Here is a 24435-nt window from a genome sequence, read left to right as displayed (position 1 = left end):
GTGGAGGGTCAGTAAAAGCGGAAGATACTCAATGAGATGGACTGACACAGTGACTGTAACAATGGGCTTGACATTGTTCACAAGGTCACTATCAATTGCAGTCAACTTGAAGGCACCTAACAACAACAACACCCATAGAAAATTCTGAAGAGGCCACAAGAAAATCTCTACAGATAATAAAGGAATTTGGTAAAGTCAGCAATGAAAAATTTGAAAGAGAATTTAAGAAAAACTTTTGATTTATAATAGTATCTAAGAAAATAAGATTATTGCTGTTTTTGTGTGCTGTCAAGGTTTTCAGAGGCTGTAAATCACACGAGAGGAAACTGCCCATATTTCTCCCGAGAAACAACTGATGGATACAAAGCACATGCCTTTGGATTGATAGCACGACTCCTTTACTTAGCTTAGTGACTAGTCATTGTAAAATGTAAAAGTAGTATAATTCTGTTAGTTTGTACACTATATAAATTGTATGTAAATCAGCCTTCTATAGGGACTAACCTATTTTTAATTTACTTTGCTTAGATTATTTTAAAATTTAAAATATAATTTCAAATCATTTGTCTCTTGAGCCTGAGAACTCTGAGTTTGATGAGGGAGTGGACAGTATCCACTTACTGCTTTGTTTTGCCAGCATTGCAGCTAGACAGACTAAGAGCAGCATCTTGCTGCTCCCCAGGTGTGTGATATTGGCCCTTTTTGTACTCATCTGTAAAATAGAGGTGATTACGGTACCTCATTTGAGTTGTTATAGGGATTCAAGTCTTTCATCCATTTACAAGTCCTTATTGTTCAGAGGTCACCTTCTCAGTGGACCTTCTTTCTTACCCTTCCCTGGCTCTTCCACTCTCTTTTCCTGCTTTATTTTCTCTTTTGCTCCTGTTGTCACCTGACACTGAATTTGTATATTGTTTGTTCACTTTCTGTGTTCTTCATCCTGCTTATCTTCTCAGAATGTGAGCTCTTGGAAGGTAAGGATTTTTCCCCCCTTTTTTAAATTTGATAGAATGTTTACAATTCATACTGGTTTTCATTCAGTCATTCATACATATTTTGCTTTATAACATTAATTATAATTGATTAATGTAATTAATTGCAGTGTCTCTTCAAACCCTTACTGGGTATTGCCTTTCTCTTCACAAGTCAGAAATTTTCCTCACCACTCTCTGCCCGTCATCTAGTATTGTATTTGTCCAGAGTATATTGAGAGCACATGTTAGCTGCTGCCAGCATGGCTGCAGAGGCCCAGTGCATGTGTTGCACAAAGCAGGGCCTGGGTGAGGGACTGAGGCAGCTGTGCCATGTGAGCCCTGCTGAGAGCAGTGCTACTGACTTGGGCCTTCTTTCCCGCAGGTGTCACTTGAGAAGGTGCTTGGGATCACAGCCCAGAATAGCAGTGGCCTAACCTGTGACCCCAGCACAGGCCATGTGGCTTACCTAGCAGGGTGAGCATGTTGGTGGAGGTGGGGGGACTCAATGTAATCACTGCTGGGCAATTTGAAGCCAGTGTAGTCTGGCCTGGTAAGCATGGGTACATTTGTCTGGCCATTGTCTTCCCTGTCTGTGAATGTGCACAATGCTGCCTATTTTGATGGTGGTAGGGAAGATTCCATATGCCCTTCTGTGTCTGGAATTACTACCTCCTACCATGTAGTAAAGGCTATGAATGCCTTAATTGTGACTGCAGGTGGGAGACAGTAGTGGTTCTGGGAAAGACGTGGGATGTCAGGCAGCCTCGATCTGTGTCCTTGACATATCATATATTCTCTATTTCTTGAGCTTTTGCTTCTCTAAGGCAAAGCTAGCGATGCTCAGCTCTTGAGGTTGAGAAGACTGTTTATTTTACAAATAGTAGCTTGGCGCTGTTCTAGGTGCTGAAGGAATTGTTCTGAGTGGGAGCACAGGCCCAGCCCATTGTAACTCCCAAGGAGCAGTGTTTTTGAGTCTTTAGAAAGCAGTCCAGAATAGAGGTCAGTGACTCTGATAAGTGTGGTGTCACCACCCAGCTCTGTTCCTGACCTGCTGGCTGACGTTGGGCTCTAGTTTCTTCATGTGTTAAATAGACTAAAGAGTCATGACCTCATCTGGCAGTTGTGAAGGTTTAAAAACATAGGTCTTGGCCACTATATTGGAGTCCCCTGAGCACTCGGGACACCTCCAGGCATCTGGCGACATGATCGTCTGTGACCTGGCCCAGAGTGCTGTGAAGAAGCAATGTGGCAGCACCCCTGAGGTACTACCCCCTTTGCCCCTACCTGAGGTGCCGGCTGTCAGCTCCTCCCTGACCCACCCCTTAGACTAGGCAGGTACGCCAAGTGGATAAGTGGCTGGTTCTTTTTGTGTCCAAAAAGCAAAACACAAAAAAAGTCAAGAGAACCCCATGCTTTACTCTCCAGGCACATGCAAACTTTCCCAGTATCTGTAGCTGTCTTACCCACCCCATGTGGAACTAAACAAGATGCCACCAAAAAAACCCAAAAAATCAAACACGTGGTCTTTATTAATAAAGCCCAGTGTCTGATGGAGTAGTAACCCCAAAAGAAGTACACTCACTCCTCACTTAATGTGGTTCCAAAGACAATATCGTTATATGAAATTAGCATTATGTGAGGGAGAGGAGGACCCAGAGGTCACCTTAAAGTCCAGACCCTCAGGACACCTGTGCCCCTGGCACCACTGGACCCCAAGGTCCAGATGTCAGGACTGACCCTGGACTAGACCTGAGAGCCCAGCAACTGGACTAGAGCCGAGGGAGGTGGTGGGGGAGGGGTCAAAAAAGTCAATGAGGGTTGTTGCACTCCCATGCTCATATCCACTCTAGCCACCCCTCCACAGCCTCAGTGGCCAGGCTAGGCAGGACCCCACAGAAACAAGCAATGGGTTTCTTAACTTGGAGACTTGGAACTGAGGCCACAAACCTGGAGACTTAACAGCTACTAAGATAAAGATCCCAATACCCACTGTGGAGGAGGAGGTGACAGGCTTCTGCTGCAGGGGCCTCAGGCCCCCAGCACTCGTCTGTTCGGAGGAAGCTATGTGGGGGCTCTTCTTTTGGGATGAGAATTCCCTGGATTTCCAGTGTTTTCCTGTTTTTCTCTTTCTCACAGCTGTGTGGTGGTGATTTTGGACCCTAAGGAGAACAAACAGCAGCACATCTTTAATACTGCTAAGTAGGCTGGGGCCAGGGCCACTGGGCAAGGGTGGGAATTACTCCCCCTTTCCCACATATCCAGGAGGGGCTCGTTCATTCACCCATCAGTTCAGCAACATTCACCAGTAACTGCTCTGTGACAGGTTTTCTTCCAGTGCTGGCAGCACAGCAGTGAACAAAAGAGACAAAAATCTCTGCTCTCTCTCATAAGGCTGGCTGCCCAGTGCAGGAGATAGACTGTCAGTCCATGCTAAAAGCTGTGGAGGCAATGATGGGAGATGTGTTAGGGCAGGCTTATGGGCCCAGGATGGAGGCCATAAGAGGCCCACGAGAGGGCTCAGGGAAGGCCTCCCGAGCTGAGACATGAAGGAATTGAGGGGTGACCCATATAAAGGTTTGGGTGAGCACTCCAGACTGAGTAAACAGCGAGGGCAAAGATCACATGGTGGCCAAGAATTCTGAGTATTTTGAAGAGCAACAAAGAGTGTGTGTTCCTAGAATACAGGAGTGGGTAAGGGGAGATGAGGCTGGGACAGCCAAAAGCCAGGTGGCCTTAGGGATTGGGGAGGGGAGGGGATGGGTATCTATTAAGTTCAAGGAGAAGCCGCTAGGCGCATGTACACACGCCAGGGATGAGCTTGCCAGCCTCAGTGCTCCAGCACACTCCTCTCTCTGCTGTACTTTTCTCCACAAAATTGAGTCCTGTCTGATGTGCTCATTTTCTCACTGAAGATAGTCTTATCTGCTTCCCACACTGAGCTCTAGGGTCTGGGGATTTGGTCTCCACTCACTTTGTGATCCCAGACCTTTAGAGCAAGCACATTTGATGATACTTCCTGTTTCCTGAATGAGTTAATGTGATTAGGATTTTCAAATAATCTCTCCAGCTATTTTCTCTGGTGAATGTAAAGGCTGAAAGAACAGCAAGGAGACTTTATACTTCTCGGAGGTGTAAGTTGATGGAGGCTAGGCCCATCTTCTACTTTTGTTGGAGGATTAGAGGATGACTGTGGAGCCAGCCATTGTTGTCCAAATCTAGAGACCTTCTCTCAGTCACCCATCACTGTCAGGGTATTGAGGAAGGCTGTGGCCCTGAGTAGCTAAGGAGTCTGCATTAAGGTTGATCAATCATTGTCATCCTGGGAATACGGGTCCAGAGGACTCTGACCATTCTAACCTCACACTGACGTAAATCACGTTCAACTCCTGTGGCTACTGTGGATGGAAAAGGTAAGTTCTTTTTCTTTCCTTCATGATTACTAGGGGACTCTGCTGGCTTACTGATAAGGAGTTATACTGCCAGCTTAAAGGTTGGAATCCACCAGCTGCTCCAAGGGATGAAGATGGACATTCTCCTCCCATGAGACTGACAACCTCTGAAAACCCGCTTGAGGCTTTTATAAGTCAGTTCCTACTTGAGAGTACATAACAGCAATATGGTTACTAAATAAGACAGATAGGGCCCAAATTCCCTTGGCTCTTCGCTCTGTGTTCTAGTACTGATGTGAAGGTAGGACTGGGTTCAGTCTCATTCTAAGCATTTATTAACTGTGTGAGATCAGGCAAGATGCTTCTCCTTTTTGGCCTGCTCTGAAAATAGAGTAACTGCCTCCCTTTATGTGTGCCCATAAGGTAGCAATTGCAAAACAGGCCCGTAAATCTGTAGTTGGGACAATACGGTATGTTGTAGAGATTGGAATTCATTGACAATAAAATGTTTGCCACAAAAAATACAGTTGTTCCCTTATTTTGCAAATGAGAAGTTATAGGCCTAGGGACCTGTGCCCCTTGTGGTGACAGTGAGTTACAGCATGGTGGCGTTTGTCAGAACCCTTCCAGTCCATGTCCATACTACCTCTGATCCTTGCAGGCACAGGAAAGGGTGAAAGTGGTGTGAAGGGACTAGCAAGGAGGTCTCCGTCCTTGGCTGCCAGTGTGTCTGTCTTGGGAGGTAGTGGGACCAACCTGGGAGTTTTCACCTGGCTGGCTGCGTGGCAGAATCACTTGACTCCTGGACCTTAAGTTAGAAAAGCCTGGGCTTTGGCTTGGGGTGAGGTATAGAATGAGGCTAGGATGTTGTCAATTTTGAAATTTTTGTATTGAAATAATTGCAAATTTTAAAGGATAATGCACATAATGCCTAGATAACTTTCACACTCCCAAATTTGCTTTTACCATATTTGTTTTGTCCTACCTGTTATAATGGTTTTTGTGGAACTATTTGGGAAAAATTTGCAGGCATGACATCTCTTTATCTTTAAATATTGTCATAACTACAAAACATCAGGCAAACTCAGTCATGTAGACAGCCGCTCCTGAAAAGGGTGAGAGAAGTAAGGAAGTACTCTATCCCAGTACATTGCCATCTTCCAGTTAAAATCAGGGTTCTCTCAGGAAGGAAGGAAGGGTGAATGGATTTGGAGTAGAGAGTTCACACTGTTTGGTATTGTAAAGAGCAAGTAGAAGCCACTAGAGGGTTGACATGATGACAGATATTCTATGAGATTGTCAAAGACTCGCTCAGAGCATATCCTTTGTTATATGCATACTAGTTTACTAATTTTTGAAGGAGACAGTTATGAGACTGTTGAGGAAGGCAGTAAAAGAGAAGAAAGGGGGGGACAAAACCCCTAAACTTTACAGTCTGGGAACAGTGACACTAAAATGTGCAAACTAGCAAAGAGTCTGGTCATTCAGTCCCAGTAGCGAGGAGTATTGGAGAGAAACATTTTGATTGTGTATATTTTCAGGAACACCTTAGACAGTAACAGTGACAGGCTGTCTCAGGGTGATGTCTGCCATGGCCTCGCCTTCACCATCACCCCCTTAGTTAGCCCAATCAGAACCATTTCCTGCACTCAGATTTCTTAGGAATTCTATGATTTCTTAGGGAACCAAGTCTTACACAGGGAGGGAGGAAGAGGAGTTCCCATCCAGTGTCCACTCATCTAGATTTGGGACTTTAGGGAGAACATAGCCTTTCCTTTGACCCTCATTTCCCTGAGTCAGTGCAGCTGGCTTTTTCTGGCAGCAGGGAATATGCTGTGCTGGCCATGTGAGCAGCACTGACTGTGGAAGCCCCTCTAGCTCCCGTTTTCTTGGCCTCTCAAAGCTTAGGTGGCGAGGGCAGAGTATCTTGGGCATATCCAGGATGGGGGGGTCAGCCTTCTCACTCTTTGCAGAACCAATAATCTTCTCCTTTCTTTGCCTGCAGAAAGTCTCTGAGTACTTTGGCCTTCTCACCTGATGGAAAGTACGTAGTGACAGGGGAGGTAAGTCCCCATCATGATTGAGTGTGTGTGTGGTGGGGATATCTAGGAGAGTCCCTAGACTAGCTCTTTTCTTGGCCAGAAAAACCCCTTGGCAGGTGGAGCAGGGCATCATTTATCCTGCCAACTCGAAGCCTCAGAGCCTTTCTAGTCCTGCCTACCTTCACCTTTCCCAGAATGGGCACCGGCCAGCTGTACGCATCTGGGATGTGGATGAGAAGAGCCAGGTGGCCGAGATGGTGGGCCACAAGTATGGTGTGGCCTGTGTTGCCTTCTCACCCAACATGAAGTACATCGTGTCCATGGGCTACCAGCATGATATGGTGCTCAACGTCTGGGACTGGAAGGTAAGAGCTGGCTGGGAGGCATGAGGGCAGGCAACCAGGTACCAGAGGGTTCTGTGTTTAGGGCACTGGAGGACAAAATGAGATAACTTGACAAAATGTTCATTGTAAAAGGAACAGTGCTAACATGGAGAAGGCTGAGTCTGACTTCTACCCACTACATAAAGGGGAACTATCTCCATCAGTTATGCATAGTACCAAACAGATAGCTACATGGTCAGACATGCCACTCCCCATGCTTCTGCTCATATTTCTAGGAATCGTTTGGTTCAATGTTCATTGCAAATTTACTTACAGACTTTACTCACTGTTGTGGGGTTTATTAGAGAAATAGTTTGGGAGTTGAGCAGACAGGATATCACATAAAGTCCAGGTTTAGTGTACAGCTACCTCAAACCAGACTATCAGCAAGACAAAAATTCCTCAGTTAGTTCAGACAGCTTCTCATCAAAAAGTCTAGGTTCACCTCAACTAATTTGGCCCTCAAAGCAGAACCAGACTGTCTACCACCACCAACCACTCTAAAAGGAATCGCATTCAAACATCCTGGACAGATTTGGGCAAAATGTGGAACGAAACTCCAGAACATAAAAACAGCCAGACGTATTGGTCTGATTGAGATTGGTGGGAAGCCACCCCCAGTACTCTAACCTTTAGTCATCCTTTAAACCCACAACAAAACTGACCTCTGTGGTTCAACTCTCAGCTAAACGACAGAAGACTGTCTTTAAGGTAGCCAGTAACATCAGAGAGGCACTCAGTCCTTAGATTAACCAACCAGAAGAGGTCAACGGGAGAGCATTTACCTGTGGATAAAGCCCTAAAGGCAGGAAAGGGTAGGACAGAAGCAATGAAATGAAAATTATAGGGAGGAAGTGACAATGTATAACTACATTGTGGGTATTGTGATGAATGTTATAAAACAAAATGTGTATGACTGGTTGAATGAAAAGCCAGTCTGCTTTATAAACTGACTCAAATCACAATAAGAAGAAATAATGAAAAAAAAAAGTCTAGGTTTAGTTTAGCAGTACAAATACCCTTTGGTTTCCTCAATTGTCCAGCAAGCTTTGTCTCATAACATTCACAAGTCAGCTCTTCATTCAGTCATCCAGAAGCAAACTTTTAACTTTGGCTGCATCTCCAGGGTTCTGTCAGGCTACACCTTGCTGCAGTCTCTCTACAGCCTCCCCATAGTGTGGAAAGCACTCTTATATTGGTCCCACAGCTGTTGATTTTCAAGACCATGTGTCTGTAGTTGAGGTAACTGGAGACCGTATTCCCAATGGGAGCTAACACAATGGCTAGACTTAATATCACATTCATTTATTCATCAAATGTTTATTGAGCACCTGCTACATGCTCTTTATTGAGCTTATTATAAAATAAAGGCAGTGAAATCTGTTTCTTCAGCTGTAAAATGGATATGATATTCTTATCTACCTTATTGGGTTGTTCAGTGAATTTTATATGTACAAGGCTGGACTTGGAAATAGATATGGAGGGGTTGGAGTGAGCAGAAATGGTATCAAGTCCTGGCTGTGTATGTGACCCTGAGCCTATGACATGCCTTCTCTGAGCCTGACTGCCCAGGGAGAGAAGCACCTTCTCATAAGACTGTTGAGATTCCCTGTGTGATTGCTTGACGGGGTCTGCACTGTGAGGGCCTCAGAGGCAGAACTCCATTTATGACAACTGTGAGTGGTATATTTACTTTCTGTCTGTGGCTGTCCCCAACAACATAGGTTGCCTGCAGTGCTTGGGCCCTTGGGGAGAGTCCTCACATGGGTACTCTTCCAAGCCTCAGTCTCCTCTTCTGTAGAGTGTGTATAATAAGAATACCATATAGAACACAGCTCCCAATAGTCTATTTCAAAGGAAACAGACTTGGAGCAGGGGAAAGCAGGAGCTGCAGAGCTGAGGACAAGGAAAATGGGGCCAGTAGTCGGAGGGGGTGTTTGTTGGCTGAGCTTCTCTGCACTGATTCTTCCAGAAAGACATCATTGTGGCCTCCAACAAGGTGTCATGCAGGGTCATCGCCCTCTCCTTTTCAGAGGACAGCAACTACTTTGTCACTGTTGGGAACCGGCATGTGAGGTTCTGGTTTCTGGAAGTTTCCACAGAAGCAAAGGTGAGTTTCTGTTCCTGATGCTTAAGCCAGTCCTCAGAGAGTAAACTGTCAGGGTTGCTGTTTCTACCTGAGATTTGGGGGCATATTGTCTGGGACCTGCGGGATCTGACTTCTTCCAAGCTTGCTCTGTAGATGCTGACCTGTAGCCCTTGCCCGGACCCACAACCCAAAGGTCAGACTTTACCTTGAGCTGCTGCTTCTAATCCCACCACCCACTAGTAGTTGTTCTGGTTTTCTTTCATGCTGTGCTTGTTATGTACCATCAAGATGACCCACTCCTAGCTGACCCTCTGGAGGCTTTTCAGAGGCATGAAATTGCACAGGAGGATATTGCCCCATTTTTCTCCCACAAAGTAGCTGAAGGATTCAAACTGCATGCCTTTTGGTTGGCAATGTAACTCTTTACCCAACTAGGCCACCAGGGCTCCCCTTCTGTACTTAGTTTTACTATTAACCTGTATTATTGTGTCCTCTAGTCATGACTAGTCTATTTATGGCCTTGCTACGGTAAAAACCACGTGAGCGGTGTCTCATGGGGCCCTGTTTTCCCTCCAGGTTACAGGTACAGTGCCTCTGGTAGGGCGCTCGGGCATCCTGGGCGAGCTCCACAACAATGTCTTCTGTGGCGTGGCTTGTGGCCAGGGACGCATGGCAGGCAATACCTTCTGTGTGTCCTACTCGGGTCTCCTCTGCCAGTTCAATGAGAAGAGAGTTCTGGAAAAGTGGATCAACCTGAAGGTATCCCACCATCTCTTTTGGCAACTGTCTGGGTAAATTTTTTCCCCACAGCATTATCTCCAGAGAGGCCCTGTCTGGTCCAGGGTGAGTTACTTGTTATTATGGTTGAGTGACTCTCACTCTCAGAGCCACTGGAAAATGGGAAAACTGCTGTTGACCTCACTGGAACCCTAGAATGGGGTCAAGATTATGATTATTTCAGATACTGAAGAATAATTTAATCTATTGCTAAGTCATTCTTTTATTTAGTTTTTCCCCCTGCCATTTAAATGTCTGTGGATTTTGTATAGTTCTTTTTGGTTAAAAAAATTATTATAAAGGAGCTCTGGTGACCTAGTGGCAAGAAGCTACACTGCAATCCCAGAGGCATGCGGTTCAAATCCATCAGATGCTCTGCTGGAGAAGGAGGGGTTTGGGTCAGTTTACATTTTCCTTGATTGAATTCACTTGGCTGTTGAGAAGACTGAATTTTTAAATTAATGCTAAATTACTACTGATAAAATAATTGTTTTCATTTTTATTTTATTATTTGTGTGTGTACCATCAAATGGGATCTGACTGGTGCAGGAGGAGATTGTCCCTCCTCCAGCAGAGTATCTGGTAGATTCAAACTGTGTACCTCTGGGATTGCAGTGCAGCTTCTTGTCACTAGGCCACTAGAGCTCCCTTGAAGTCATTTTTTAAGTGATAGGGAATAATGTTTAAGCTGAAGTTCACCGTAGTTACTGCAAGTGATCTATCTGAAGTAGTAATCTGCTGAAACGTTTTCATGCATAGCCAAATTCCTCTGCAGCAAACACCAACAGCTCTGCCCAGTTCATGCCTGCCTGCTGGCATATTTCCTTCAATATAGACAATATATACTATTTTCTGATTTCTGAAATCTTGAGATAGGCTTCTTAGACACCAGGAACTATATAAGGTTTCTCTCAAGGACCACGGCATCTCTGTCAATCCCTACTTCCCTGGGCCAGGCCGCATGGAACACATGGTTTACTTGGGTCCCTTTTGTCCTCACAGGTCTCCCTGTCCTCCTGCCTCTGTGTCAGTCAAGAGCTCATCTTCTGTGGTTGCACAGATGGGATAGTTCGCATCTTCCAGGCCCACAGCCTGCAGTACCTCAGCAACCTTCCGAAGCCTCACTACCTCGGGGTAGATGTGGCCCAAGGCCTGGAGCCCAGGTACTACTCATTGGGGAGGGCAGCGAGGGGAAGGAACACTCAGGGTCTGTGCTGATGTCCATCCATTTGTCCACACATCTGTCTATCCCGTAGACATAAGTAATTGCTTTAGACCTGGGGCAAAGCAGCAGCAAGCCACAGCATGGGAAGTGAGACTGATGGAGAAAATGAACAGATAAATGATAAATGCTGTCAAGTTCATTTTGGCTCTTAGTGACCTATGTGATGGAGGAGAACACTGTTTTAGACAAGAATCCTTTGGGGAGCAGATTACTAGCTCTTTTCTAACAGAATCACTAGGTGAGATCAAACTGTCAACCGATTGTTAGCAACCTATCACTTGACCATTGTGCCACCAAGGCTTCTTTAAAAAGGTGATAACAAATAATTTCCAGTAGTATCGTAAGTGCTGTGGAGAAGAAAAACTGTCTAAGCACAAAAATGATGTATTTAGTATCATAATTGCTGTGGAGAAAAAAAAAAACAAGCCCCAAAATGTTGTATTTGTCTCAAAATCCTTTGTGAAGCTAGACTCTGTGAAGAATCTGGCATCAGGAAGACTCATTAACAACCTATGTTAAGTGACACAACCTTGCTTGCTGAAAGTGAAGAGGACTTTAGACATTTGTTGTCTCAAGAACTGCAGCCTTCAATATGGATTACATCTCAACATCAAGAGAACCATAATCCTCACCACTGAACCAGTGGACAACAACATCATGTTAGATAGAGAAAGAATTGAAACTTAATTATTTCATCTTGCTTGGATCAACAACTTTAGGTACCAGCAGTCAGGAGCTCATGGAGACCTATTACACTGGGCAAGCTGTCAGGGATCGCTCCAAATTACGGAGGAGCAATGATGTCAGTTTGAAGACTAAAGTGCACCTGATTCAGGCCATGGTTTTCTCAATCATTTGCTGTGTATCTGAGAGCTGGACAGTAACTAAGGGTGAGAGAAGAAGAATTGATGCCCTTGTGTTGTGGTGCTGGAGAAGAGCACTGAATGCCCGATGGACGGCCAAAAGAACAAACAGATCTGTCTTGGAAGAAGTGCAGCCAGAGTGCTCCTGGGAGGCAGAGATGATGAAGCTTCATCTCACATACTTTGAGCATGGAAATGCTGTTCCTTGGAGAGAGACATCATGCTTGAAAGGAAGACCCTCAAAGAGATGAATTGACACGCTGACTGTAGCAATGGGCAGAGATGAAGAGGATGCAGAGTGCAGGGATGAGCAGGGTTCAGATCTGTTGTTAATTAGGTTGCTTCACTGTGAGCGCTCTACTCAACAGCACCTAACAACATCATTTGTCTATGTGGCAAACATTTATGAAATAGCTACAAGTGCCCCCTTGGGGCAGGATGCAGCTGTAATGAGGCAGCAAAATCTCCGTCAGAGTAAGCTCTAAGTCTAGTGAGGGAGCTCAGTAATAAAACAAGCATATAGTCAGTGCTGTGATGAAATAAAGCAGGAGTCAGGAGGGAAAGGGCATGGAAGTCAGGATTATGTTGGTAGGAAGCCTCTCTGGTGAAAAGGAGTCAGCTATGGAGAGAACTGGGTCTCAATAGCCAGGCTTTCCAGCTCTGACATTTTATGTGTGCTCTGTGACCTCAGGTAAGTCACTGCACCTACCTTTGCTTCGGTTGCCTCATCTGTAAAATATAGTACCTGCCTCTTGTGGTAGCTATAAGTATTTAGTACACCCAGAGCTCACCATTTAATAAATGCTCTGTAAATTCTAACCTATGTGCAGGTGACACAAGGCTCTGGTGGTGGTTCACCAGGCCCCTGCACAGGTTTTGATCCTTTGTTGATGAGGCCAAGAAGAGCTAAGGTATGCATGTTCCTTTATCCTTCTAAGCGCAGAGAAATAGAGAGAAAGAAAGGAAATTTGGGTGAGATGAGGTGAGGAGAAATGATAACAAGAGTAAAAAATTCAAATTCCTTCTGGTGCCAAACAGAAGCTTCTGTGTATTAGGAGCAAAACAAAGGAAGAGAGAAGGAGAGGTGGAGTTGGAGTGAGAGAGATGAAGGGAAAGCATTGCCAGGCAAGAAACTGCTTGAGGGTCATCAAAGGTGACGGTCACCACTGACACGGATGTTGATGGTGATTTATCATCCTTGCGGTCTTGTTAGCTTCCTCTTCCACAGGAAGGCAGAAGCAGTATACCCAGACACAGTGGCGATGACCTTTGACCCCATCCACCAGTGGCTATCCTGTGTGTATAAAGACCACAGCATTTACATCTGGGATGTCAAGGATATCAACAAAGTGAGCAAGCTGTGGTCAGACCTGTTCCATAGCTCCTACGTCTGGAATGTGGAGGTGAGCTCTCCCTCTCTCCACTCCTGCTTAGCCCTGATTTGGGGTCTCAGTGAGGGTAAGCCTATGTAGAATTGGGAAAACCCACTCAGCCGTTCCTTCATCAGATGACTAATGAGCCCTTCTATGTCCCAGATTCTGGTTTAGGTGCTGGAAACATAACTGGGATAAAAATAGACAAAAAGTCCTGCCCCGTGGAGCTCACATTCGGATGGCAGGATTAGGCTGTAAACCTGCAAACATTGTTCAATAGCATTTCCAAGAGTGATATTTTCCTCCCTCTAAAAGAAGAGGCCAGATGTGTATATATTGGGATTGGGGAGGACATGCAAGTCTGGCCTGGCTGGCTCTGCTCTTCCTCCTGTCTACAGAGCGTTTGTGGGAGAGGACTGTGGCCCCTCTGCATAGTGTTTATAGCAGCTAGACTGTGGACTGTATGCTGGACTCACTCTGGGAGATAGAACCTCTTCACAGTGTGCATACCCAGAGTGAACCCTACATAGTTACATCAGTATTTTGGGGAGATGAGGGAGGACTCAAACACCAGTGTTTTTAAGACTTTGAAGAGACTTCTATGTCCCAGGCTGAACTAGACATCCCTCTAGCAGGAGTGGCATCAACTTCCTAAACAACGTGCCTCTGGAAACTGTATGAACTTTGAGAAATGACAATAGTTATAGGAAGGCTTCAGGTCTTATGTTCATAGAATTGCTAGGAGTTGTGCTTGACTCAACGGCAGTCAACGCCACAACAAAAGAGGAGCTCTAGTGATTTAGTGGTAAAAGAGTTTCACTGCAGTCCCAAAGGCATGCCGTTAGAATCTGCCAGCCGCTCCATGGAAGGATGGGCAATCTCTTTCCAAATGATTAACTGCCTCTGAAAACCCGCCAGAGGGTCAGCTCTGGATAGGTTCTGACTCACTGGTACACAACAACAACAACAACAATTCCTTTAAAAGTTATCCTTAATTGTTAGTGCTATCATGTCAACCACAATTTATAGTCACGCTGTGAACAACAGATCAGAACCCTGCCCTATCCTGTGCCATCCTCATGATCCCTGTCGTGCTTACTTAAGCCCATTGTTGCAGTTAACTATGTCAGTCAGCCCATCTTGTTGAAGGTCTCTCCTTCTCTGACCCTTTGTTTCCAGATATAATGTCTTTCCTGACGATATACCCAAAGTGTGTGAGACAAAGTCTCAATCATCCTTGCCTCAAAGGAGCACAGATTGCACTTCCTCCAAGATAGATGTGTTTGGTTTTTTGGTGGTTCCTAGCATGTATATTCTAGTATGCTACCAAGCCGAAGGTGGTATAGCACTGGTCTGTGCGTTGCTGTACAGAGGTAACTCTTGGTTGCTGTGATGCTGAAGACTGTGACAGTGATGTGCCAATCATGGTAATGGGTACCTAGGTGGACAGTGTTGTTGGCTGGAGCTTCCTGACTAAATCAAGCCTGGAAGCAGGAGCGGAGTCCACTTCCAAAATGGCTTGCCTCCGGAAACTCTATGTACAAACAGTGCTCAGGCTGTTCGTTCATAGGATCGGTATGAGTCGTCTACGACTCGACAGGATCAAACAACAACAACAACAATATGTATATTCATTCAGTACTTTTCACCTACATCACAAATTAAAAACATTTATTCTTTGATCTTCTTTATTCATTGTCCAACATTCACTTGCTTCTTGGTCTATGTACAGGATTTGCATAAGCGTAATTAAGTGTTCTTGAATTTCCATTCTTCTCAGTGTTTTCCATATTCATTATGATCCACACAATCTAATTACTTTGCATAATCAATAAAACACAAGTAAACATCTTTCTGGGATTTTCTGCTTTCATTTGAGGTCTATCTGATATCAACAGTGATATCCTTCATTCCATGGCTTCTTCTGAATGCAACTTGAATTTCTGGAAATTCCCTATAGACATATTGATCCAGCCATTTTTAAATAATCTTCAGCATGGTTTTACTTACATGTGATACTAATTTGATAGTTTCTATACTCTATTGTATCATCTTTTTTGGAATGGGAACAATTGACAAAAAATCTCTTCCAGTCAGTTGGCCAGGTAGTTGTCTTCCATTTGTCTTAGCACGTAAGTGAGCACCTCAGGACGACATCTGTGTACTAAAACACCGACGTTTATATTCTGTCAATTCTTGGAGCCTTACTTGTTGCCAGTGTTTTCAATGCAGCTTCAGCTTCTTCTTTCATTCCTGTTGGTTCTTGACCATATGCGCTCATGAAATGGTTCCGTGTTGACCAGTTCTTTTTAGTACTCTGTGTATTCCTTCCATCTCTGTTTTTCTCCAAAAATGTTCTGCATTTATTTACATATATTTTAAACAGTTATTATAGGAAAATATTTCCCACCCATTGTCATATATTTAAATTTCCTTGGGAACAAAAGGTCAAAACATAGCCAATTTAAGTAGTTTATCTATAACTTCTTTCTTTCTTTCTCACAGTATTCACTGAAATGGACTTGCTGCCTTTCCTCCTCTTTCCTTTTCAGCAGATGAGCAAAAGTTGTAGCAGCAGTAATTCAGTCCTAAGAAGTCACAATGAGTGCTTTTCACCCTATCCTTAGTTCATACAGGAAGGTGCACCAAGCCTGACACAGAGTTGGTACTCAGAAATATAGAATGCATTTTTTTTAAATGAGATGACCAAAAGATTAATTATTAGTTATTAATTATTTCCTTTAAGGAAACCAGAAATACAATTGAGAACAGGGCAGTACTGCTCCATTAGTAACAGTTAAAAGCAGGCTTCTCTAAAACTTTCTTATTACCATCTGTTTATATACATTTTGTTGGAAAAAAAGAATTTTAAAGAGCTAATGGAAGAGATCTATATTTGTTCCCATTCCAAAGAAGGGTGACCCAACAGAGTGTGGAAACTACAGAACAATATAATAGATTTCACATGCTAGCAAGATTCTACTGAAGATTATCCAAAAACGACTGAAGCAGCACATCAGCAGAGAATTGCCAGAAGTCTAGGCTGGGTTTAGAAGGGGTCGTGGTAATAGGGATATTGTAGCTGATGTTAGATCTTAGCTGAAAGCAGAGAATACCAGAAGAATGTCTCTCTATGTTTCATTGATTATGCAAAGGCGTTTGACTGTGTGGATCATATCAAACTGTGGCTGACTCTAAGAATGAGAATCCCAGAACATTTAATCGTGCTAATGCAAAACCTGTACTTGGACCAGGAGGCAGTTGTCAGAACAGAGCAGGGTAACACTGCATGGTTCAAAATTGGGAAGGGTGTACGCCAGGGATGTGTCCTGTCTCCATACCTTTTCAACCTGTATGCAGAGCAGATTATCCGAGAGGCTGGGCTCTATGAGGAGAAGCGTGGTGTTAGGATTGGTGGAAGATCTATTAACCATCTGTGTTATGCAGATGACACAACCCTGCTTGCTGAAACTGAGGAGGACCTCATGTACTTGTTGCAGAGGGTCAAGGACTGCAGCCTTCAGTATGGACTGAGGCTCAATGTCAAGAAGACAAAGATTCTAACCGCTGGACCAATTGGTAGCATCAGGATGGATGGCGAAGAGATTGAAATTGTTCACAGCTTCAGTTTGCTCGGCTCCACGGTCAACACTCTTGGCACCAGCAGTCAGGAAATCAAAAAACATATTGCGATGAGAAAGTCTGCTGTTAGAGACCTCTCTAAAATACTCAAGAGCAACGGTGTCTCTCTGGAGACTAAGGTGCGCCTGATACAGGCCATGGTTTTTGCAATCACTTGTTATGCATCAGAGAGTTGGACAATGACTAGGGAGGACAGAAGGAGAGTTGATGCCTTTGAGCTGTGGTGCTGGAGGAGTATTGAATGTACCATGGACTGCCAAGAAAACAAACAGATTCATCCTGGAGAGGGTTAAACCAAGCTACTCCTTGGAGGCAAGGATTCTGGGGCTTCATCTGACATACTTTGGGCATGTTGCAAGGAGGGACAGGTCCTTGGAGAGGGACATCATGCTTGGGAGGGTGGAGGGACGGCGCAAGAGGGGAAGACCCTCTATGAGATGGATTGATTCAGTGACTGGGGTAATTGGGATGGGTGTGTCAGAGGCAGTACGATTGGCACAGGATAGAGCAGGGTTTAGGGCTGTTGTACATAGGGTCGCTATGAGTCGCAAACGACTCGACAGCACATAACAACAACAATAAAAAAAAATGAAGTGAACTGTTTCTGACATTAACTGTTTATGCCACTAGCTATTTTAAAAAGCAGACCAGGGCATTGAATTCTCTTGTAACTCCAGGACTCTAGTTGAAATATATTTTCCCTATTGGAGCTAATTTATATTTTGTGCTGTTGATACACTCTATTCTGAGCCAGAAAAGTGACTAGCAACCTATAAAAACCAGCAAATTCTTGAGTCTCTTAATAAAGACCAAATCTAATCTCAGTTTTTCACAAGGAATTGGCTTCTGCTCAGCTTCCCTTTTGTGCTGAGGCAAGCCACAGGTACCACGGTCTTCTCCACCTTTATCCCATACTTTTCTTCAGGAGTGTCTAACCAGTATAGGCCCAGGTTCTGGGCTCTTAGGAGTACTAGAATGAAGGGGAAAACTTGGAATGCTGTTTTTCTTCTGATCTGGGGGAGTGAGTTTTCCCTCACAGCAGAAAACTCAGGTCTGGATATCTGGTAGAATGAACATGTAAGCTAGTTTTTGAAGTGACAGTTCCCCAGGTGAATTTTTCTTATTCAAAAACAATTGAAGAATTGTTCTTTAATTCTTTAAACTTGAGAAATACTGACTGTTGTGAGCAGCTCAGAACATCTACAAGTTCATCCCTTCCCAACAGACAGCCTACCCCCCACCTTCATTCAAAGAAACCTTTAACTATGGCCTTTATCTCAGAGTAGTTACAAGTCAACTTTTCTTTCAATTGTCCAGCAAGCAAAACCTTTAATTGTGACCTTTATCTTCCTTTGGTTACACCTTGTCACAGTCTCTTCACCCTCTCCCTACCACTGTCTCCACACACACTGCCTTCTCTCATAGTGCAGATATCACTATTATATTGGTCCTACAGCTGTTGATGATTTGCAGGATCATGTGTCTGCAATTACTGTAGCTGGAGACCATGCCCCCGCACAACAGGGGCTAACACAATGGCTAGAAAAACTATTTTTTAGTTAACATAGACGCTATCACACTCTGTCAATTTATCTGCTGTTTACTCTTTTTCTCCCATATATAACAGTGTATCATAAAGCTCTTTACTTTGGTTGTAATGGATCACTCTTTATCTTATTTCTGAGAAATATAGGTGTATCCTGAGTTTGAAGATCAGAGAGCTTGTCTGCCATCAGGCTCTTTTTTGACCTGCTCATCAGACAACACCATCCGTTTCTGGAACATGGATAGCAGCTCTAACACTCAATGGCAGAAAAATGTCTTCAGCAGTGTAAGTGTCATTGTGACTGCCTGTTAATAGGAACAAAACCCTATTTTAAAGTTGGATATGGGGGCACGAGCAAGTCTTCTAGAACCTGTGGTAGATCATAGTAGGAATAAGAACCAGGAACCAAAGTGGGTCACTTCTTTCTCCCTTCCTCTTGCTTCCTCCTTTTGCTTTCTGATGTAGCATCATCTGGCCTCTCTGCTGCATACTGTCAGTCAGCTTCTGCTCTCCAGCATGTGTGGATACCACCACCCTAGGCAGCCAACACTTTGAACAGAGAAGTGCTCCCCAAGTCTTGAATTGGAATTCGTGAAGAGTCCATCTAATGGGCCCAGAGGCAGAGACTTCTGTCTAGGTAGCTGCCATACAGTGGAACCTGGGGTAGGAATGCTGGCAGGATCCCAGAGTGAATCATAATTGGAAACTGGAGGGAATGGTTGGTATTACAAAAGCAATGAGGGAACGTATCTGGGAAGCTGAGATTTGAATCATTCCTTTATTTATATAGATGTTTATTTTATATAGTGTTTATTAAGATCTGAGCCAGTTGCTGTGCTGTGCTAAATGCTGGGGATACGGCAGTGATTACCACAGACTCTTCTCCCTCCTCTGTGATATCCACAGTCTAGTGGCAGGGAGGGAGGTAGACAGAGAACAGGTTATGGTATAATCACAGGTGTGATAAGTGCCTTGATATATAACAGACATCTGATCTCACCTGGGGTGTGTGGGGCAGCTTCCTGGAGGAAAAGATGTGGAAGACTGAGAGAAGTAGAGAGGGTGGGTGAGAGTGTTCCAGGCCAAGGAAAAAGCCTGTGTGAAGACCCCTGAGATGGGAAAGAGCTTGATGAGTTGAAGGGTCTGACATAGATCAATGTGGCAGAAGCAAGAGCAGAAAAGGCCCTTAATGCAAGGTGTATATATCAGATACTCCTTTCCTACTCTATCCCTCACCCCCAACACTACCATCTTCTCTTCTATGATAGATGTATTATATTTGGCTGTGCACAGTAGAAAAAACAAGTAAGGGGTAAAAGGTTTTATTCTGTGACTCATAAAAACAATCTGGGGGCAACTAGTTCAGAAACCTTCTAGCTCACTCTTCTGCTGTTTTGAGGTTATGATCCAAGATGGTTGCTGGAGAGCCACCTATCACATCTAAGTTGCCAGCAGCAACACAGGAGAGGAAGCTGAAGGGTGCTTACTTGCTTTACTTGCATCTCATTGACCAGAATTGATTTGCACAGTCTCATCTAGCTTTATAAGGGGGCTGGGTAACAGCAGCAGCAGCAGCAGCAGCAGTAGTAGTAAAGCTCCCAGCTGAAAATTGGATTTCTTTATGTGAATGAAACTGTTGGGTATGTTGTCTGTTGGGAAGGCATAATAAACTTGCAGAGGTTCCTCTGAGCTGCTCCCAGCACTGACCTCAGTCCTCTCCTTCCTGCAGACCCTTCTGAAGGTAGTGTATGTGGAGAATGATATCCAGCACCTGCAAGATATGTCACACTTCCCGGATCGGGGGAACGAAAATGGGATGCCTATGGACGTGAAAGCTGGGGTGCGAGTTATGCAGGTCAGTCCTGACGGCCAGCACCTGGCTTCAGGCGACCGAAGTGGAAATCTGAGGCAAGTGGGCCCTGGCCGGTGTCTCATGTGCACCACCCAGCTTGGGTCATGAGGGTGGTGGGGATTGTGCTGGCCTGGCACCTCTGGCTGCCCATCAGGAATTTAAGCAACAATCCAGGAGCCAGCCACCGTGCAGTTTAATTAAGCTGAGGAAGGATTTCTAAATGAACTGAGATCAGAGTACTTTGCAGGACCTCAACAGCTGTTCTGTGTGAATGCCACAGTGATGTTACAGGTGGGCAGGCACCTGTGGTGATGCAGTGGTGCTTCATTAGCCAGGTGGGACCACTCTGCAGAGTGGTCTGTGAAAGACCGGAAGTCCCTCGGTGAGCTGGATTGACACAATGACTACCATGTGCACTTGCTCATTACAGAGATCGTGAGGATGGCACAGACGAGGACAGAATTCACACCTGTTATTCACAGGGCCGTTAGGAGTTGTAGTAAGCTTGATGGCAACTAACAGCAATAAGCGCAGCAAGCACTGCTGAACTGTATGAGAAGATGCCAGGTAGAGCTTCGGGAGTCCTGGACGTGATCAGGGGCACAGTGTATTTGAGGATTCAGGCTGTTTATCCTGCCCAGAGGCCTGCAGGGATTTTTCAGGATGTTAACAGCCTAATATATGCTGGCAGAACATGTGCCTTGTCCCAGGGATCAAATGAAAGTTGACAAAAGATATGTATCATCTGAGTGTTGGGGGCTGTTGAAGGATGGGAGGCACAGGGTGGCACTGAAGAGTATGTACCCCATAAAGGGGCAGCCACCGTGCAGCACCAGGGATTTGAAATTTGTCATTTCTTCCTATTTATTGTCTAAGAACAGCACAAAGTGTAGACCTTTTTTCTTTTCTATAAAATGTAATGATTTTCAAAGGGTGAGAATTATATCAATCACTATGTAATACAAACCAAAGGTGCTGGTGGGCTGCTTACATTGATGGTGCCGTGGATGGTAGTAAGGGACTGCGCGGGTGTAGACTCTTCCCCCAGGCCAGACACTGACCGAGTGCTGCATGTAACGACTGATTTGTGATCTAAGCTCTTATGACCTCTATTTTCAGATTCGTTAACCAAGACAAGACAGGTCTAGTGGCTAGCTAAGATCACATAGAAAGAGTGCAGGAAAAGGGCTGAGTGTCTTACTTTACTCCCCACTGTCCTGTTATGTCCAACTTCATTTGGAAGGAAAATTAAGACTTGAGGCTTTAATAAGGACCTCTTATTCCACTTCTATCCCCAAGGGCCACCTCTGATACAGCTTGCCCTCCCCCCTGTTCCTCTAGAGGTTTGTCCTAAATTTTTGACAGAGGAGCTTCCTTGGGGGTGTATTTTGGCTCATGGAATCCCAAGGAGCTGGGTGTCAGTTGAAGTGCTACCAGGCTTAGAATCGCTCTATTTATAATGCGAGAGCAGATGTGACTGGGCATCTTGAAGTGGTTTACCAGGGTGCAGGGGAATCCATGTATCACCTATCTGGGTGCTCAACATTTCCTAGCTATGGCAGAGTACCTGGGGCTTGGGTGCAGGGCTCTGAAAAGGTATAGCTGACTGTGTATCTCCCAGGATCCATGAGCTTCACTTCATGGATGAGCTGCTCAAGGTGGAGGCGCATGATGCTGAAGTGCTATGCCTGGAGTACTCCAAGCCTGAGACAGGTGAGCCTGTGGTAGGGTTGCAGAGAAGTCGGTGGAGAAGTGGTTTCCTTGGCAGAGCCACATGAAGAGGGCTAGTTGACATCTAGTGGGATTATGGGTGGCAGCTGAGATCCTGTGTTTATAAGGGCCCCCATTGTCCAAAGAACAAACAAATATGTCTTGGAGAAAGTGCAGCCAGGGTGCTCTGTAGAGGCAATGATGCTCTGTAGAGGCAAAGATGGTTAGGGCATGTTGTCAGAAGTAGTTACTTAAAAAAAAGACACCATAAAATATAAAATAAAAAATTATTGGGGAGCTCTGGTGGCCTAGTGGCAAGGAGCTGCAACTAGAATCCCAGAGGCGAACGGTTCAAATCCACCAGATGCTCTGCCAGGTAAGGAGGGACAATCTCCTCCTGTACCAGTCAGATCTGATTTGACGGTACATGCACACAAAAATAATAAAATTAAAAAAAAAAAAAGACACCATACTTGAAAAAGAGAAAGAGAGGAAGACCCTCAACACAATGACTGCACCAGTGGGCTCGCGCCTGTAAGATAACGAAGGTGACACAGGATAGGGAAAGGTTACCGTACTGTAACCTTTGCCGACTCCACAGCACCTAATAACCACAATTGCTGGGCCCTGGCACCAGAATGGCTCGGACTCAAGAAAACAAGATAGGTGTGACCAGAACTTGGCCTGACTTACTCAACTGCTGGTCCCCAGTCCCTACAGTGTTCACACTGAATGAAGTGAATGTTGAATGGATGGATGAGTTAATCTTCTAAAGAAGATAGTAGCTGTTGTTAATGAAACCAATTTTGAAAACATTTTAAGCCTTCAGAAAAATTAGAGTTTTACAAAGAGCATGCCCCCATAGCCTTCATCCAGATTCTCAAGCTTTCTTCATTTCAGTCCTGTCTAACTCTGACTGCATGCATACTTTTATCTGCCTTCCCTCTTTCTCTGTGTATATGTCCACACACACATAATAAATAACAGCAAAAATATTACTACTGGCCTTTCCTCCATATTTCCTTTCAAGGAGGGAGGTCTGTTCCTTCAGAATGTAACTTTCTAATCTATTTTTACTCTTAAAAAAATTACTACTTTTTTCTTTTGCTGAATTAAGTTTCAAATGTGACACCTTATACTCTGAAAAACTTCAGCAAGCATCTCCTAGGAAAAAGAACATCCATTTATTTATCAAATTTGAAAAATTTCACTTTGTATTACACCATTACTGCTCCTGGGGCCTGTACTGGGTTTCTTCGTTGTTCCAGTATTTTGTACTAGAGCAGATCCACTCTTCCATCACCTTGATCCTGGCCCTTGCCACAGCCTCGGATTATGTTTTTTCACTTTGGCATTCTGCAGAAAATAGGCCAGTCATTTTGTAGATTTTTTTCCCCCCTCAATTTAGGCCTGCAGCCTCCTATATGGATTGAAGCTCAACATCAAGAAAACAAAGATTCTCACCACGGGGCCAATTGGCAACATCAGTATGGATGGTGAAGAGATTGAGATAGTTAACAGTTTTAGTTTGCTTGGCTCCACAATCAACAGTCTTGGTAACACCAGCCAGGAAGTCAAGAGATGAATTGCATTGGGAAAGTCAGCTGTGAGGGACCTATCAAGAGTACTGAAGAGCAACGATGTCAGGCTGGAGACTAAGGTGCGCCTGATCCGGGCTATAGTCTTCACAATTACATGCTATGCATCAGAGAGTTGGACAGTGAATAGGGATGATAGAAAGAGAATTGATGCCTTTGAGCTGTGGTGCTAGAGAAGAGTATTGAATATACCATGGACTGCTAGGAGAACAAACCAGTTTGTCCTGGAGAAGGTGAAGCTGGAATGCTCCTTGTAGTCAAGGATTCTGAAGCTTTGTCGGACATACTTTGGGCATGTTGCAAGGGGGGACTGGTCCTTCGAGAGGGACATCATATTTGGCAGAGTGGAGGGGCAGCGAAGGAGAGGAAGACCTTCGATGAGATGGATCGATTCAGTGACTGGGGTAATTGGGATGGGAGTGTCAGAGACAGTGCGATTGGCACAGGACAGAGCAGAGTTTAGAGCTCTTGTACATAGGGTCGCTATGAGTCGCAAGCGACTCGATTGCACATAACAACAATAATTTGAACTTGCCCATGTCCTTGTTATTTCATTCAGATATACTTTTCTGGGAGGAATATGACATAGATGGAATTGTATCCTGGAGATGGTGATATTAAACGGTGATTTTCCCACATTTTTTTATTTCTTTCATCATCTAGCACACTAAGTTAAATTGTCTTTAATTGCCTTCTTTTCAGTCTACCTCTGCTGGTCTTGTGGTAGGCCTCAGGGGTACCGCATCACCAGAGCAGGTAGGTACTCTCTAAGGGGTGTCAACAGGGAAGACTCAGTCAGCAGAAAGAATCATGCCAGTTGGGCGGTCAGTAGGACCTGGACAGTGCTTACACCAGGCCTATGTGGTCAGTGGTTTCAGATGAGGCAGAAGTTGGCAGGGCTTCACATGCCCAGGAGATGGGCTCAGCAGGAAAGAATGCCTGTCTCAGTTAGGAATGCCATGTCTGTGTGGG

The 24435-nt window shown here is 44.7% G+C and overlaps 1 protein-coding gene across 1 annotated transcript in view; it reads left to right on the top strand.

Moving 5' to 3' along the window:
* WDR62 (WD repeat domain 62) overlaps nucleotides 1–24435 on the top strand; it is a 46758-nt gene that overhangs the window by 8286 nt on the left and 14037 nt on the right. The window contains exons 2-12 of the mRNA XM_006899708.1: nucleotides 1357–1448; nucleotides 3111–3173; nucleotides 6369–6426; nucleotides 6600–6770; nucleotides 8761–8898; nucleotides 9454–9636; nucleotides 10657–10817; nucleotides 12956–13145; nucleotides 18451–18588; nucleotides 20033–20211; nucleotides 21777–21868. Of these exons, the coding sequence (XP_006899770.1) occupies nucleotides 1357–1448; nucleotides 3111–3173; nucleotides 6369–6426; nucleotides 6600–6770; nucleotides 8761–8898; nucleotides 9454–9636; nucleotides 10657–10817; nucleotides 12956–13145; nucleotides 18451–18588; nucleotides 20033–20211; nucleotides 21777–21868 (1465 nt within the window). The remainder of the gene's footprint in view (nucleotides 1–1356; nucleotides 1449–3110; nucleotides 3174–6368; nucleotides 6427–6599; nucleotides 6771–8760; nucleotides 8899–9453; nucleotides 9637–10656; nucleotides 10818–12955; nucleotides 13146–18450; nucleotides 18589–20032; nucleotides 20212–21776; nucleotides 21869–24435) is intronic.

The sequence above is a fragment of the Elephantulus edwardii genome, unplaced genomic scaffold, assembly GCF_000299155.1.
Source record: "Elephantulus edwardii isolate Elephantulus edwardi_28Jun2011 unplaced genomic scaffold, EleEdw1.0 scaffold00266, whole genome shotgun sequence".
Classification (NCBI taxonomy): Eukaryota; Metazoa; Chordata; class Mammalia; order Macroscelidea; family Macroscelididae; genus Elephantulus; species Elephantulus edwardii.
This window is presented reverse-complemented; position numbering and strand designations above follow the sequence as displayed.